General features: G+C 56.0%; 1 protein-coding gene across 2 annotated transcripts in view; it reads left to right on the top strand.

Annotated features, from left to right (window-relative positions):
* Positions 1-513: 513 nt before the first annotated feature.
* The window catches only part of Spdef (SAM pointed domain containing ets transcription factor), a 14,533-nt gene continuing 3,139 nt past the window's right edge, over positions 514-11,907 (top strand). Inside the window, exons 1-4 of one of the 2 annotated variants that reach the window (XM_087598336.1) lie at positions 514-929; positions 4,237-4,297; positions 8,611-9,045; positions 11,270-11,467. In XM_087598336.1, the coding sequence (XP_087454462.1) occupies positions 8,640-9,045; positions 11,270-11,467 (604 nt within the window). In that variant the 5' untranslated portion in view covers positions 514-929; positions 4,237-4,297; positions 8,611-8,639. The remainder of the gene's footprint in view (positions 930-4,236; positions 4,298-8,610; positions 9,046-11,269; positions 11,468-11,907) is intronic. The other variant, NM_001109530.2, reaches the window with a different exon arrangement.

The raw sequence follows: 11,907 nt of genomic DNA, 5'->3' as shown, positions 1-11,907 counted from the left end.
TCTGTGCATCCTACCAGCTGCTCCCCCTCGGGCTGTGGAAGCATGTGCTGCCACTGGCTGACCCTGTCCTGGATCCTTCGAGTCACTGTAGGGGAGTGGGCCTGCAGAAAGCTGTGGGGTAGAGAGGGTATAGCTCCCGTCAGCAGATGGGCTCTTGAGCCCTCACAGGACCTGAGCATATGGACACTATCACCTCCAGGAAGCCCTCACTGACTGACTCCCCTGCACCATGTCCAGAAAGCCCTCACAGACTCCCTGACCTGTCCTGATGATCACCCCAGGAGTGAGTGGCCCTGAACTGTCACCGCTCCTGCTGATTTGCTCCCATCCTGGGATGATTACTCTGAGTCCAGATCCTGGTCCCACCGGTACATCCTTTGTGCATTCTGGCCACGGTCATTTAAAGGAGGGAGGAGGGCCTGAGTCTTCCTTCCCTTGGGAAGCAAGGCCCTCAAGGGTTAACCAGGAGCCCGCCTGCGGTCTGAGGTAGGCAGGGACCATATTTGTTCAGGTAAATAAGGAAGGATTACTTATAATGGGAAAGCTGGCTGGCTAAGTCTGTATCTCACTTCTGACTTCCTTCCAGCACATTCCTGCACTCCGTCCGTCCGCACTGCCTCCCACACCTAACACCCCAGCTCGCTGCCCTGCGCCCGGTGAGAACCCCCAGGTTGGGCCTTGTCATGGTGCCAGCAGGTGACCCTGAGCCTCTGACAGGGGCCTGCCTCTAGACCTGCAGGCCTGAGGCCTCAGACTCACGCTCAAGGGTGGAGAGGCTCTGGCAGCCCACCCAAGAGCCACCTCTGCCCTCCAGCCCTGCTGGCTCTACTGATGTCTGACTGAGACCCAGCAGTGGCCCTGAGCTGCCCACTGCCTCCCCGACGATAGCTCTAAAGAGGCCGACTCCTCGGACAGCAGGCAGCTAACGGGTAAGTGTGGTAGGAGGCATGGCGCCCTTCTGTGGGGTTCCCTGTCATCTGTGGGAGGCTGGCGACTGACACAAAGTGAGGACCAGCTTTGCAAGCTTGGAGCCCATGTTCCAGATACTAGGGACCCTTCACACTCACGTCTTCTTCTTCCCATATGCTGCCATTTTCCTTGTTGGGTCAGATCCAGAGCATAGGGAGCACCTCTTCTTTCTGGGGGCCTCATGTCTGTGTGCCCTGAACAGAGCCCTTCCTACACAGGTTCTGGGGAAGGTGGCTGTGTATTTGTGTAGCTCCCCGGGGACCTGACCAGCTCTTCCCTGAAGGTGAAACTCAGGCAGCCGTGGGGCCACTGCCACCTCGGCTGCTCTGCCAGAGGGAAGGAGCAAGTGTGTTCCTGACTGGCCACAGTGGACAGGCAGGGTCTCACTAGACCTAAGGGCTCAAAACATGGGGGAAGGCAAGGGAGACAGGTGCAGAGCCCAGGAACATGGCAGAGCAGGGTGGCTCAGACTGGCAGGCTGTGGGGTGGAGAGCACCATAGAGAAAACCTAGGCACCAGGAAAGCAGAGGGGTTATGACTTTTGTGTGGACACACAAAGAAAGCAACATATGTGTGTGTGTTTGTGTGTATATGGGGGGTCTGAAGCACACAGCTCTATTCTTTTTTCTGTTTCTATCTTATTTTGGGGGGGTTATTCAGAGGATGGTCTTACTATGTAAGGTCTCATTATGTAGACCAGGCTAGCCTCCAGCTCATTATGTACACCAGGCTGGACTCCAGCTCACAGACCTGCCTGCCTCTGCCTTGGGGTGCTGGGATTAAAGGTGTGTGTCACCACACTGGCTGGGATTTGAGACAGGGCCTCTGTCTCTGAGGTGTCTGAGCCCCAGCACTCTGTCCTGTGGGTGCAGGCTGGTTTTTTTTTTTTTTTTTTTGGTTCTTTTTTTTTCGGAGCTGGGGACCGAACCCAGGGCCTTGCGCTTCCTAGGTAAGCGCTCTACCACTGAGCTAAATCCCCAGCCCCACAGGCTGGTCTTTAATTCACATTAAACCTCACAGGGAAGGGATCCGTTTCTCCCTGTTTGGGTCTTTAAAACTTGCATTGTTTTGAGAGAGAGGGAGAGAAAGAGAGAGAGAGACAGAAAAGAGACAGAGACAGACAGACAGACAGACAGAGAATGTGTGTGTGTGTGTGTGTGTGTGTGTGTGTGTGTGTGTGTGTGTGTGTAGGGATAGGGGTGTTCACACGGAGGTTGGAGGACAAGGTGCTGCCTGGAGTCCTTCAGAGACCCACCACCCCCTCCCCCCAGAACATGCCCAGCTTGGAGTCATTTCTGGTGGTCTCTCATATGTATCCTGGGTACTGAGCCCAGGTCCTCTGGCTAGTTGACATGGTACTACTCCCTTCTAAGATTTGTCAGATCCCTGTAGTGAGGAGAGGGGGGAGGGTGATCGGGTGGGGACTGAGGGCCTGAGAACCTGGGGTGTCCCTGAGTCTGGTTGAGGTACATGGGGGAGGGGGAGACCTCCTTGCTTCTCCTCCCAGGAGGATCCACAAGCCCTCGGTAGTTGACCCTTTCCCCCTGGCCAAGACAGAGTCAGCCCATTTCCTGTTCCCACCTCCCCAGGCAAACAGCTTCCAGAAACCCTCAATAAAGCTACAGTGCCCCATACCAGCTGCTCCCCTGAGTAACAAGGTAAACAGGCCCCGGAGCTCCCCCCTCCCCCCGGGCCTGAAGTAGAGGGAACGGCAAGCAGGCGCTGCCCACCGGGTGGATGGTTCTGTCAAGCTGAGCCTCTGCTGCCTGTGGAGGAGGACGGGGAGGCTGAGGAGGACAGGGGTGGCTCTAGGAGCCAGGCTGTGAGTAGACCAGCATTTCTTCCATGCCAGGCATGTTGCATGCCCAGAGATGCAAGTTTTACCTGTCACCCATGCTCCTGGGGACCTTGTGAGTCAGGTGGGACTTCCCTGGCACCTAGACCTGAGACAGAGGGGCTACACCCCGTGGAGGCCCAGTGGCTGCTAAGAGATGGGCCTGACAGGAAACAGGCACGGGAGAATCTATGCTGACCGGCTTACTGTGGCCTGCGCTGAACCTAGAAAGGGTCAGTTCCAACAGGAGACCGGGGCCGGGCACGCAGAGCCAGACGGGACATATCTGTAGCTCCTGGTACGTTGAGCGAGAAGGTTAGAGGAGACCATCTCCTCAGTTAAGGGAGGCATCATGACGGAGATGCGCCCGCCGGAATGGGACGTTGAAAGCTGCGTGGGCGTTGTTTGGACGCTGGTTGGACTTACCAGCTTGTACCCTAGGCTTGGGAGGGCATAGAATGAGCGGGAATCTCTGGCTCTGGCTCCTGCCAGAAGGTATGGAGGTGTGGATGAGGCCAGTAACTAGGATAGACCTGGGTAGGGTGGGGGGAGGGGTAGGAAGAGGGAGCTTAGCCCTCCCTCAATTCTTTTTCCCCTCACCCCTCCCTCCTCTCCTTTCCTCTTCTCCAGTCTCCTCCTCCACCGGTTCCCAATGCGCACTCAAACAACCACTCCTGATATCTCCGCTCCGTATTCCAACCCCTTCAAGCCCGGCCACCGGCAGCCATTTAACAAGCAGCACATGGGGTTGGGGATTTAGCTCAGTGGTAGAGCTCTTGCCTAGCAAGCGCAAGGCCCTGGGCTCGGTCTCCAGCTCTGAAAAAAAAAAAACAAAAAAACAAGCAGCACAGACTGTCCCAGAAGAAACCTAGAACCTAGAACCACGGGGCTGGGAGGCGGGGCTTAGCGCTGGCTTGGGACCCTCCCCTCGTCCCAGAGCCCCCACAGGCGGCTGAGCAGGTAGAGCAGCTCTCTCTTCAAAGCAAACCCTAGCGCCATCGCCCTGGGCCCTCGCTGACATTTAAAGCCCTGGGCTCCAACCACCTTCTGCAACTCTCCCACCGTTTTTCTGTTCACTTCTGGCCAAGCAGAGACCTCACCAGCACCCTGCAAGGGGCCTTGGGACAAATCCCCCACCCCTCTAGCACAGAAGAAAAAGCCAGTGAGAGCCCCCACCCCCCAGGGCTCTTCCAGATTGAAGGCACCTGTAACCCCCACCCCACCCCACCCCACCCCCGGCCCAGGGCTGAGATGTGGCAAAGGGACTTCCTAGCTGGGGTTCAGGCTGAGGTTGTGACAGAGGTCAAGATGCAGTCCCTTCTCACAGGCGGCAAGAAGCCTGTCTCCTGTCCTGTGTGAGCGCACATCTCTATGGGCACTTCTTGTCTGGGAATGGGTCTTGAGTCCCCGCCTCCTCGATCCTTCTGTCCTAGGCTCCCGGGACAGTGAGCGAGAAGCTGCTGTATCCTGTGTCTGTGGGCTCAGATGTGGGAGGTATGTCTGCTAGACAGGAAGTGCAGCCACGTGGACCCTAAGACCCCCCTTGAATAAAAGAGCTTCCCGGAAGGGGGTGGGGGGACTCACACACACAGAAGGCAAAGTGATTATGTAAAGTGCAGTTTCTGGAAAGTTCTGAAAGCCAGGCAAAATTGAACTTGATAGGGGTTGGGGATTTAGCTCAGTGGTAGAGCGCTTGCCTAGCAAGCGCAAGGCCCTGGGTTCGGTCCCCAGCTCTGAAAAAAAAGAAAAAAAAAATTGAACTTGATAGGGCGGCTAGTGGATTCTCTCCAAGGCCCAGGCTCACCCTGGCTGGGGGCTTGCTTGTCATAACTGCTGTCAGAGGGGAGCCTTTCAGAACCTGTGGACACAAATTCCAGGGACAGTTGGAGACATTCAGATGTGTCCCTCTCCTCATCCCACTTCTCTCTCAAGGTCCCGTGTAGGCCAAACCAATCACACACTACGCTGGGGTTGTTTTAATGGAGAGAGGTTGGGACTCTGGGCACGGCATGGCTGGCAGGGAGGAGGCCTGAATCCAGTTCTCCTGAAGGACTGATGTGAGGGTGAGGCTGCTGAATCCCAGGAAGGTGGGGCCTGAAGAGATAGGCAGGGAAAGGCAAGGAAGTAGTAACCTTGGGGCTCCCTATAACCTAGGCTGGCCTGGCTCTCTCCAAGGTGCTGACCAGCTGGTGGGTATTGGGGTACAGGTGGAAAGGTCCTACCCACTCTTGTGGGGTTCTTCACCAGGTCTAGTCCTGCCCTATACTCTGTCTCTAGACTATTTAAGGGGTGCAGACGTTGGAAGGGCTTGGGGAGTAGCCAACAGGCAAGGACAGGCCTCTTTGTCGTGAGGCCATGAGAGGCTGGCAGTGGGTTACGGTAACCTCCCTCACTTGATGTCCCTCAGTGCTACCCCCACTGGGTCTAAAGCTGAGTCCTGGAGTCTGGGCCACTAAGATTGGGAAGAAGGAACCCCACAGGATAGAGAGGGCAGGGTTCACAACACACAGCCACCAGGTGTTTCATGAGGGCCTCCCAGGCAACTCCACTCCCTGAGGATGAAGTGCTGGGTGTAAACAGAGGAAACAGGAGGCAAAGGTGGCCCCGAAGAGAATGGGGTACCAAGAACCAGTTGCACCCAGGCTCCACCATTGGTTCCTCTGTGTCCTCTGCATACTTGCCTTCCTGGGGAACAGGAGGGATAGAGAGATAGACTTCAAGCTATGAAGCCCTACCCACTAACCCTCTGATGTGGCTCTGTCTCCTGGCCCGGCCTGCACCAGCTGTTACCAAGCCCTCTTTTGTCTGGAGAGGTAACCAGGGCTTCTGGGGCAAGAGCAAGACAGACCCCACTGAGCCTTAATCCAGACACGTGGCGTTACCCCTGAGATCAGCTCAAAGTTTGGAGACCGCAAGCGTCACTCAGGAGACTGCAGCCCTTGGGCAGTTGAGGGAGACAGGGATGGTGGCCTGTGTCCAACACGCCAGGCCCTTGCAGACCTTGGTCTGTCCACTGAGCAGTGACTTTGATGTCTGATCGCTGGTTAGATCCTGCTTCTTCAATGCATCATGGGTCCCGCCTACCCCCTCCCTGAGCTTCAGCCTTACCCATGAGCTCATAGACCCACCAGCAGATGGCCTTTTGAGGATTTAGTCACAGACTAAACTACCAGTCACCGGTGGGTCATCAGAAAAGGAGACATTAGAAGGGATCCCTGGGGGCTTGGGGCTTAAGGAGCCTGGAATGAGAGAGAATGGCATCTTGGGAAAAAGGACAATAACACAAGGGGGAAAACCATGATTACATCCCCCTGCAAGGAACAAGGCAAGAAAGGCTAGCTTTATTGGAACCTGGATACGAGGAGACCATGCTGACTGGTGGTTCTGGTTCAAAACCCTGCCACTAATCACCACACAGCCCCCATGCAGGACCGGGGATGGAACCCAGGGCTTTCTGTGTGCGTGCGTGTGTGCGTGCGTGCGTGCGTGCTGAGCAAACACCCTACCAACTGAGACACATCCCAGCCCACGGAGCAAGGCAGGCAGTGGGAGCCTTGTGTGCCAGGGTCTTGAGCAAAGGAGTCGGGGTAAAAGGATGAAGGGAGGAGATGAACTCGGTAGTGGGGAGGGGTGAGCAGCCAGGAGCAGGAGATGAACCTTGGAAGATGAGCCTGGCTGTCTGCATCTATGAGGTGAGACCCTCGAGTCCAGGTAGCCTAGGCTCTGGGTGGGTGTCCTAGCTAGGGCTGTGAGGTAACACCATGACCAAAGCAACCAGGGGAGGAAAGGGTTACTAGGCTCACACTTCCACTGTTCATCAAAGGAAGTCAGGACAGGAACAGGGAAGGAACCTGGAGGCTGGAGGTGATGCAGAGGCCATGGAGGGGTTCTGCTGACTGGCTTGCTCCACATGGCTTTCTCAGCCTGCTTTCTCACAGAGCCCAGGACCACCAGCCCAGGGATGGCACCACCTACAATCACCTGGGCCTTCCCCCCTCCATCACTAATTCAGAAAATACTCAGCCAGGAGTGGTGGCACAGGCCTTTAGTCCCAGCACTCAGGAGGCAGAAGCAGACAGATCTCTGTGAGTTCGAGGCCAGCCTGGTTACAAAGAGAGTTCCAAGACAGGACTGTTACACAGTCCTGAGAAACCCTGTCTTGAAAGACCAAAACAAACAAACAAACAAACAAACAAACAGAGAGAACAAAAAGAAACAAACCACCTCTACAGGCTGCAGGCTTGGCTTTCCTCACCTGAGGTTCCTTCCTCTCAGATGACTTCAGCTTGTGTCAACTTGACATGACCATCCAGCACAGGGTATGTGTGGGCACCCTGGCATGACAGAGTCTGCATTCTCCGTGACACCGTCTTCTCCTGCCCCAGTCCAGCTGCTGCCATGAGAGACCAAAGGTGCAGCCAGGCCTCCCCAGCCATTAAGCCCAGCCATCAGGCCCCAGGCATTAGAGGGCTGCCTTTCTGTCTGCTACATAGCTATTCAGTCAGGGGAGCTCTGGGTATTGGGAAGCTAGGGGAGCTGGGAAGGAGAGAGGGAGCCACTGTTGGGGAAGGGTCCAGAAGTCATTGCATCTTGACTGCCACATCGGTAAGAAGAAAGATCAGGCTGCCTTCCCTGAGGAGGGCACAGATACCAGGGCTGCAAAGCCTTCTCAGCAGACACAGTAGGGCCAGCACTGGCCCAGCTGGCCCCTCTTGCAACAGTGCCTGGACCCCAGCACCCATCTCCCCTCCCATCTGTGGCCGAGGCCAGGCAAACATAAGGTGACAGGGAACCAAGTCCTCTTGGAAAAGCTAGCGGCTGGGCACAGGGCCCAGGGAGCTGGCAGAGACTGTCCTAACGTGGCAGCATGGGGCCGCTGGGGATGTGGACGGGGCAGGAGGCCATTGTGGGATGGAGGGGGGATGGAGACTGGAGGAGGCTCTCCTCGGGTGGGGCCACCACCTGGGGCACAGGGTGTGGGCACAAGCCAGGGTGGGGACTCGGGCAGAGCAGGCTACGGGCACAGCCTCGGTAAATAGCAAGAGCCTGTGGTGCGCGCGCGCGCACACACACACACACGCACACACACACACACACACACACACACACACACACACACACACGGTTGCACAGAAGGACTTGAAATTAATCCAGACCCACCCTGACCCCTGTCCACCCCACCCACCCAAACCTATTCTTCCTTGTTGCTTAAAGAGTTCTTTGAAAGGAAAGGCTGGACCCACAGGCAACACCTTCTCCCTTGTTGGCTCTCTCTCTCCTGCTGGGCAGTGCTGGAGGGTGGGGAAGCTGGGCACTGAGCAAGCGGGGGAGGGGGTGGGCACAGGTAGCGGTTCCCTGGATTGTAAGGCATTTCCTGAAATGTTAGTTGTAGCCCTTAAAGAAACCCAAGGGTTTTCCCAGACCTGGTCTTCTCCTTTGCCGTATCCACCCAAGTGGCAAAAGCCAGCTCCACGGTGGGGCCTACAGGATAACCAGAGATGGGTCCAGCACTTGGGAATTGCAGGAGGCAGGAGGACCAGATGGTTCAGGCCAGCCAGTGCTCCCACCTAAGACCTTTAAAGAAAATGTGCCCCTCCCACCTGCCCAGGCCCCTTCTTGCCCACACGTCTAACTCATTGTCTTTTCCAGTCATGCCATACTCAGTGCCCAGTGACCCAGAAGCCCCCAGGCCTCTCTCAGGCCCAGCCCACTGCCTGCTGGCCCCGAGTCCTATTACCAGCTTAGGGGTCCCCCACAGAGCCCGGATAGCCATCAGACCTATTTTCCTTCTTCTCTGATTTCTGCAGAAGCAGCCCCAAGCCGCCGTTGCTGCAGCATGGGCAGCGCCAGCCCTGGCCTGAGCAACGTGTCCCCCGGTTGCCTGCTGCTGTCCCCAGATGTGGCACTGCGGACAGGGGTGGAGAAGGCAGCGTCAGGGGCAATGGGCCTCGAGAAGCAGGAATGGAGTCCTAGTCCACCCGCCACCCCTGAGCAGGGCCTGTCTGCCTTCTACCTCTCCTACTTTAACATGTACCCTGAGGATGGCAGCTGGGTCGCCAAAGTCCCCGAGGCCAGCGCCAGGGAGGACCACCCGGAGGAGCCTGAGCAGTGCCCAGTCATCGACAGCCAGGCCTCTGGGAACACGCTGGATGAACACTCCCTAGAGCAGGTGCAGTCCATGGTGGTGGGCGAGGTCCTGAAAGATATCGAGACTGCATGCAAGCTGCTGAATATCACAGCCGGTGAGACCCTCCCTGCCGCCTCTGCCCCGGGGCAGGGGATACAGGCAGGGTGGAGATGGGCTGGATGACCTCAGATCAACATGGGTAGCCCAGACTCGCAACAGCTGGAGCCAGAGCCCATGTCTAACCACACCCGCCCGGGGCCCTCACTTCATGAATAGAGAGTGTTCAGTGCTCTGCTCCCGTCAGGGTCCTCACCTTCTCTGAGACTCAGCTTCTCTCTCCTGTCATTCGCTCTGTTCTAACCACTAGGTATCCCTGCTTTTCCTTTTTTTTTTTTTTTTTTGGTTCTTTTTTTTTTTTTCGGAGCTGGGGACCAAACCCAGGGCCTTGCACTTCCTAGGCAAGCACTCTACCACTGAGCTAAATCCCCAACCCCCATCCCTGCTTTTCCTATAGTGCTCTCTCAGGACCTTTGCACATGCTGGTCCTGCCACCTAGAATGCTTTCCCATAAAGACCTATTTAGCCCTTCCCTGGCCTCCTCCAGGTCTTAATGGGCGGCATCTCCGGGAGACCTCTGATCCGCTGCTGAGATCGTCTCCCACAACTCACCTCTGGCCTCCCCCTCTTTCTTGTTCTTGTTCGTCTGGAACTAGGTTTCTTCCTACCTCACTGTCCATGCCTCACTGGAGGACTTGTATGTCCCAGTGCCGAGACAGCATTGGACATAATAGATACTCAATAAACAACTGTCGACTGGCATCACCTGCTTGGCCCTCCCTGTGCCCCTGTGCAAGGACTGGGAGGTTAAGCAATGAACAGGACCTAGAGGTCCCTCTGTATGGAGCTGGGTCATAAAGAAACAGCTGGACGTAGCCCTAGTCAACTGATGTGGAGGGGACACCAAGGGACAGTCTCTCTCTCTCTCTCTCTCTCTCTCTCTCTCTCTGTGTGTGTGTGTGTGTGTGTGTGTGTGTGTCTGTATCTCTCTCTCTCTCTGTGTCTCTCTGTCTCTCTCTCTCTCTGTGTCTCTCTGTCTCTCTGTATCTCTCTCTCTGTGTCTCTCTGTCTCTCTATGTGTGTCTGTCTCTCTGTCTCTCTCTGTCTCTCTGTGTGTGTGTCTCTCTGTCTCTCTGTCTCTCTGTCTCTCTGTCTCTGTCTCTCTGTCTCTCTCTGTCTCTGTCTCTCTGTCTCTCTCTGTCTCTCTCTCTCTCTGTGTGTTTGTGTGTGTGTGTGTGTGTGTGTGTGTGCACGTGCGTGCATGCATGCCTGGTCTGGGAGATTTCATGGAGCCAGTGCTATAGGTGAACGTAGGTGAACCTGCTGTAGGCCAGGGAGAGTCCCAGCCTCTATCCTATAGCTTCCCCCATGAAGAGGGGGAGCTTCTCTTGCCCTCACACTCAGCTCCTGCCTCATGGCCCCCACCTCCAGTCTGCTAGAGGCTTCCAGGTGGCGTCCCCATTTGAGGCAGCTCCTGCCCACATCTCCTCTCCTCCTCTTTCCCACACTCCAGAAGGCTCTCCCAGGAGACCGCTTCCCCAATGAGGAAGAGACTCTTCCTCCAGCTCCCCTTGAGGCAGGGTGTGCTCTCAGAACAATGGGGACAGAAACAAATTGAATTGACCTGGGGAAGGAAACAACCTCTGTGAAGCGGGAGCAGTATAGCTTGCAGGTCACTAAGCGGGGACACTGGCTGGAACCAGCATTCACCGGGAGGTCGGTTGCACTGCCACTGTGACCCAGTCTGGTTCCAGCTGTGTGCCCTGCTAGGCTCCCCCTGAGAGCTCTTTCCCAGGGGCACACAGAGCTGATGACTTCCTTCTCCAGCGTTAGCTGACCTATAGCCACTGGGGGCAGCTGCTACAAATCTATTTTCTAAGCACTGGGCAAGGATTGGACCCCTTCTCCTGCCCGCTCCAGTCTCCTGGTCTCTAAGATTCCAGGATGGAGGGGTTCCTGGGTGGGTTTTCTCCTTGAGAAGATTGTGGAAAGCAAGACATTTCTAGCAAAGCTTGTGTGTTTCTGGCTGAATGTATCTGTTCTCCTTCTAGCTGTGGTCTCCAGAAAGGCCCTCCAGGGGTCTAGAGAGACATGGAGATGCGCTGGGTTACCAAGGAAACAAGCTCGGTTTAGAGGCTCTTTTGAGGAGTGTCTTGCCTTCTCAAGGCTCTAGATGTGTGGTCCTGGGTAACAAAACCTCCTGGGTGTTCCATCCCATGGACAGCCACCTTTGGGGTTGAGCCCACCAGCAGCCCTGAGCTAGGATGGTGTCTCTTGCCCAGACCCTGGGGACTGGAGCCCTGGTAACGTGCAGAAGTGGCTTCTGTGGACAGAACACCAGTACCGGCTGCCTCCAGCGGGCAAGGCCTTCCAGGAGCTGGGTGGCAAAGAGCTATGCGCCATGTCCGAGGAGCAGTTCCGCCAGCGGGCACCCTTGGGCGGGGACGTGCTGCATGCTCACCTGGACATCTGGAAGTCAGGTGAGTCCCTGCCGGCTCCAGGCCATTGTGGAAACCAGGCTAGCCTTGGATTTGCATCAGCCTCTCTGCCTCTGCCTCCCAAGTGCTGGCCTGGCAGGCATGGGACACCACACTCAGCTCTTACTTCCTTGTTAAAGGGAAAATTGTTTTTAAGGCTAGGTTTATTTTTTTACTAAAGAAGTAATGACTCTTCTGACTGGTTAGCTCAGTCGGTTAGAGCATGGTGCTGATAATGCCAAGGTCGCAGGTTCCATCCCCGTATGGTTCTGTAAGGTATATAGATTTGGACTGGAGAGACCGCTCAGTGGTTACGAGCACTGACTGCTCTCCCAGAGGTCCTGAGTTCAATTCCCAGCAACCACATGGTGGCTCACAATCATCTGCAATGGGATCTGATGCCCTCTTCTGGTGTGTGTGAAGACAGCTAATATATATATATA

This window comes from Rattus norvegicus, chromosome 20 (genome assembly GCF_021556685.1).
Source record: "Rattus norvegicus strain SHRSP/BbbUtx chromosome 20, alternate assembly SHRSP_T2T, whole genome shotgun sequence".
Taxonomy (NCBI): domain Eukaryota; kingdom Metazoa; phylum Chordata; class Mammalia; order Rodentia; family Muridae; genus Rattus; species Rattus norvegicus.
This window is presented reverse-complemented; position numbering and strand designations above follow the sequence as displayed.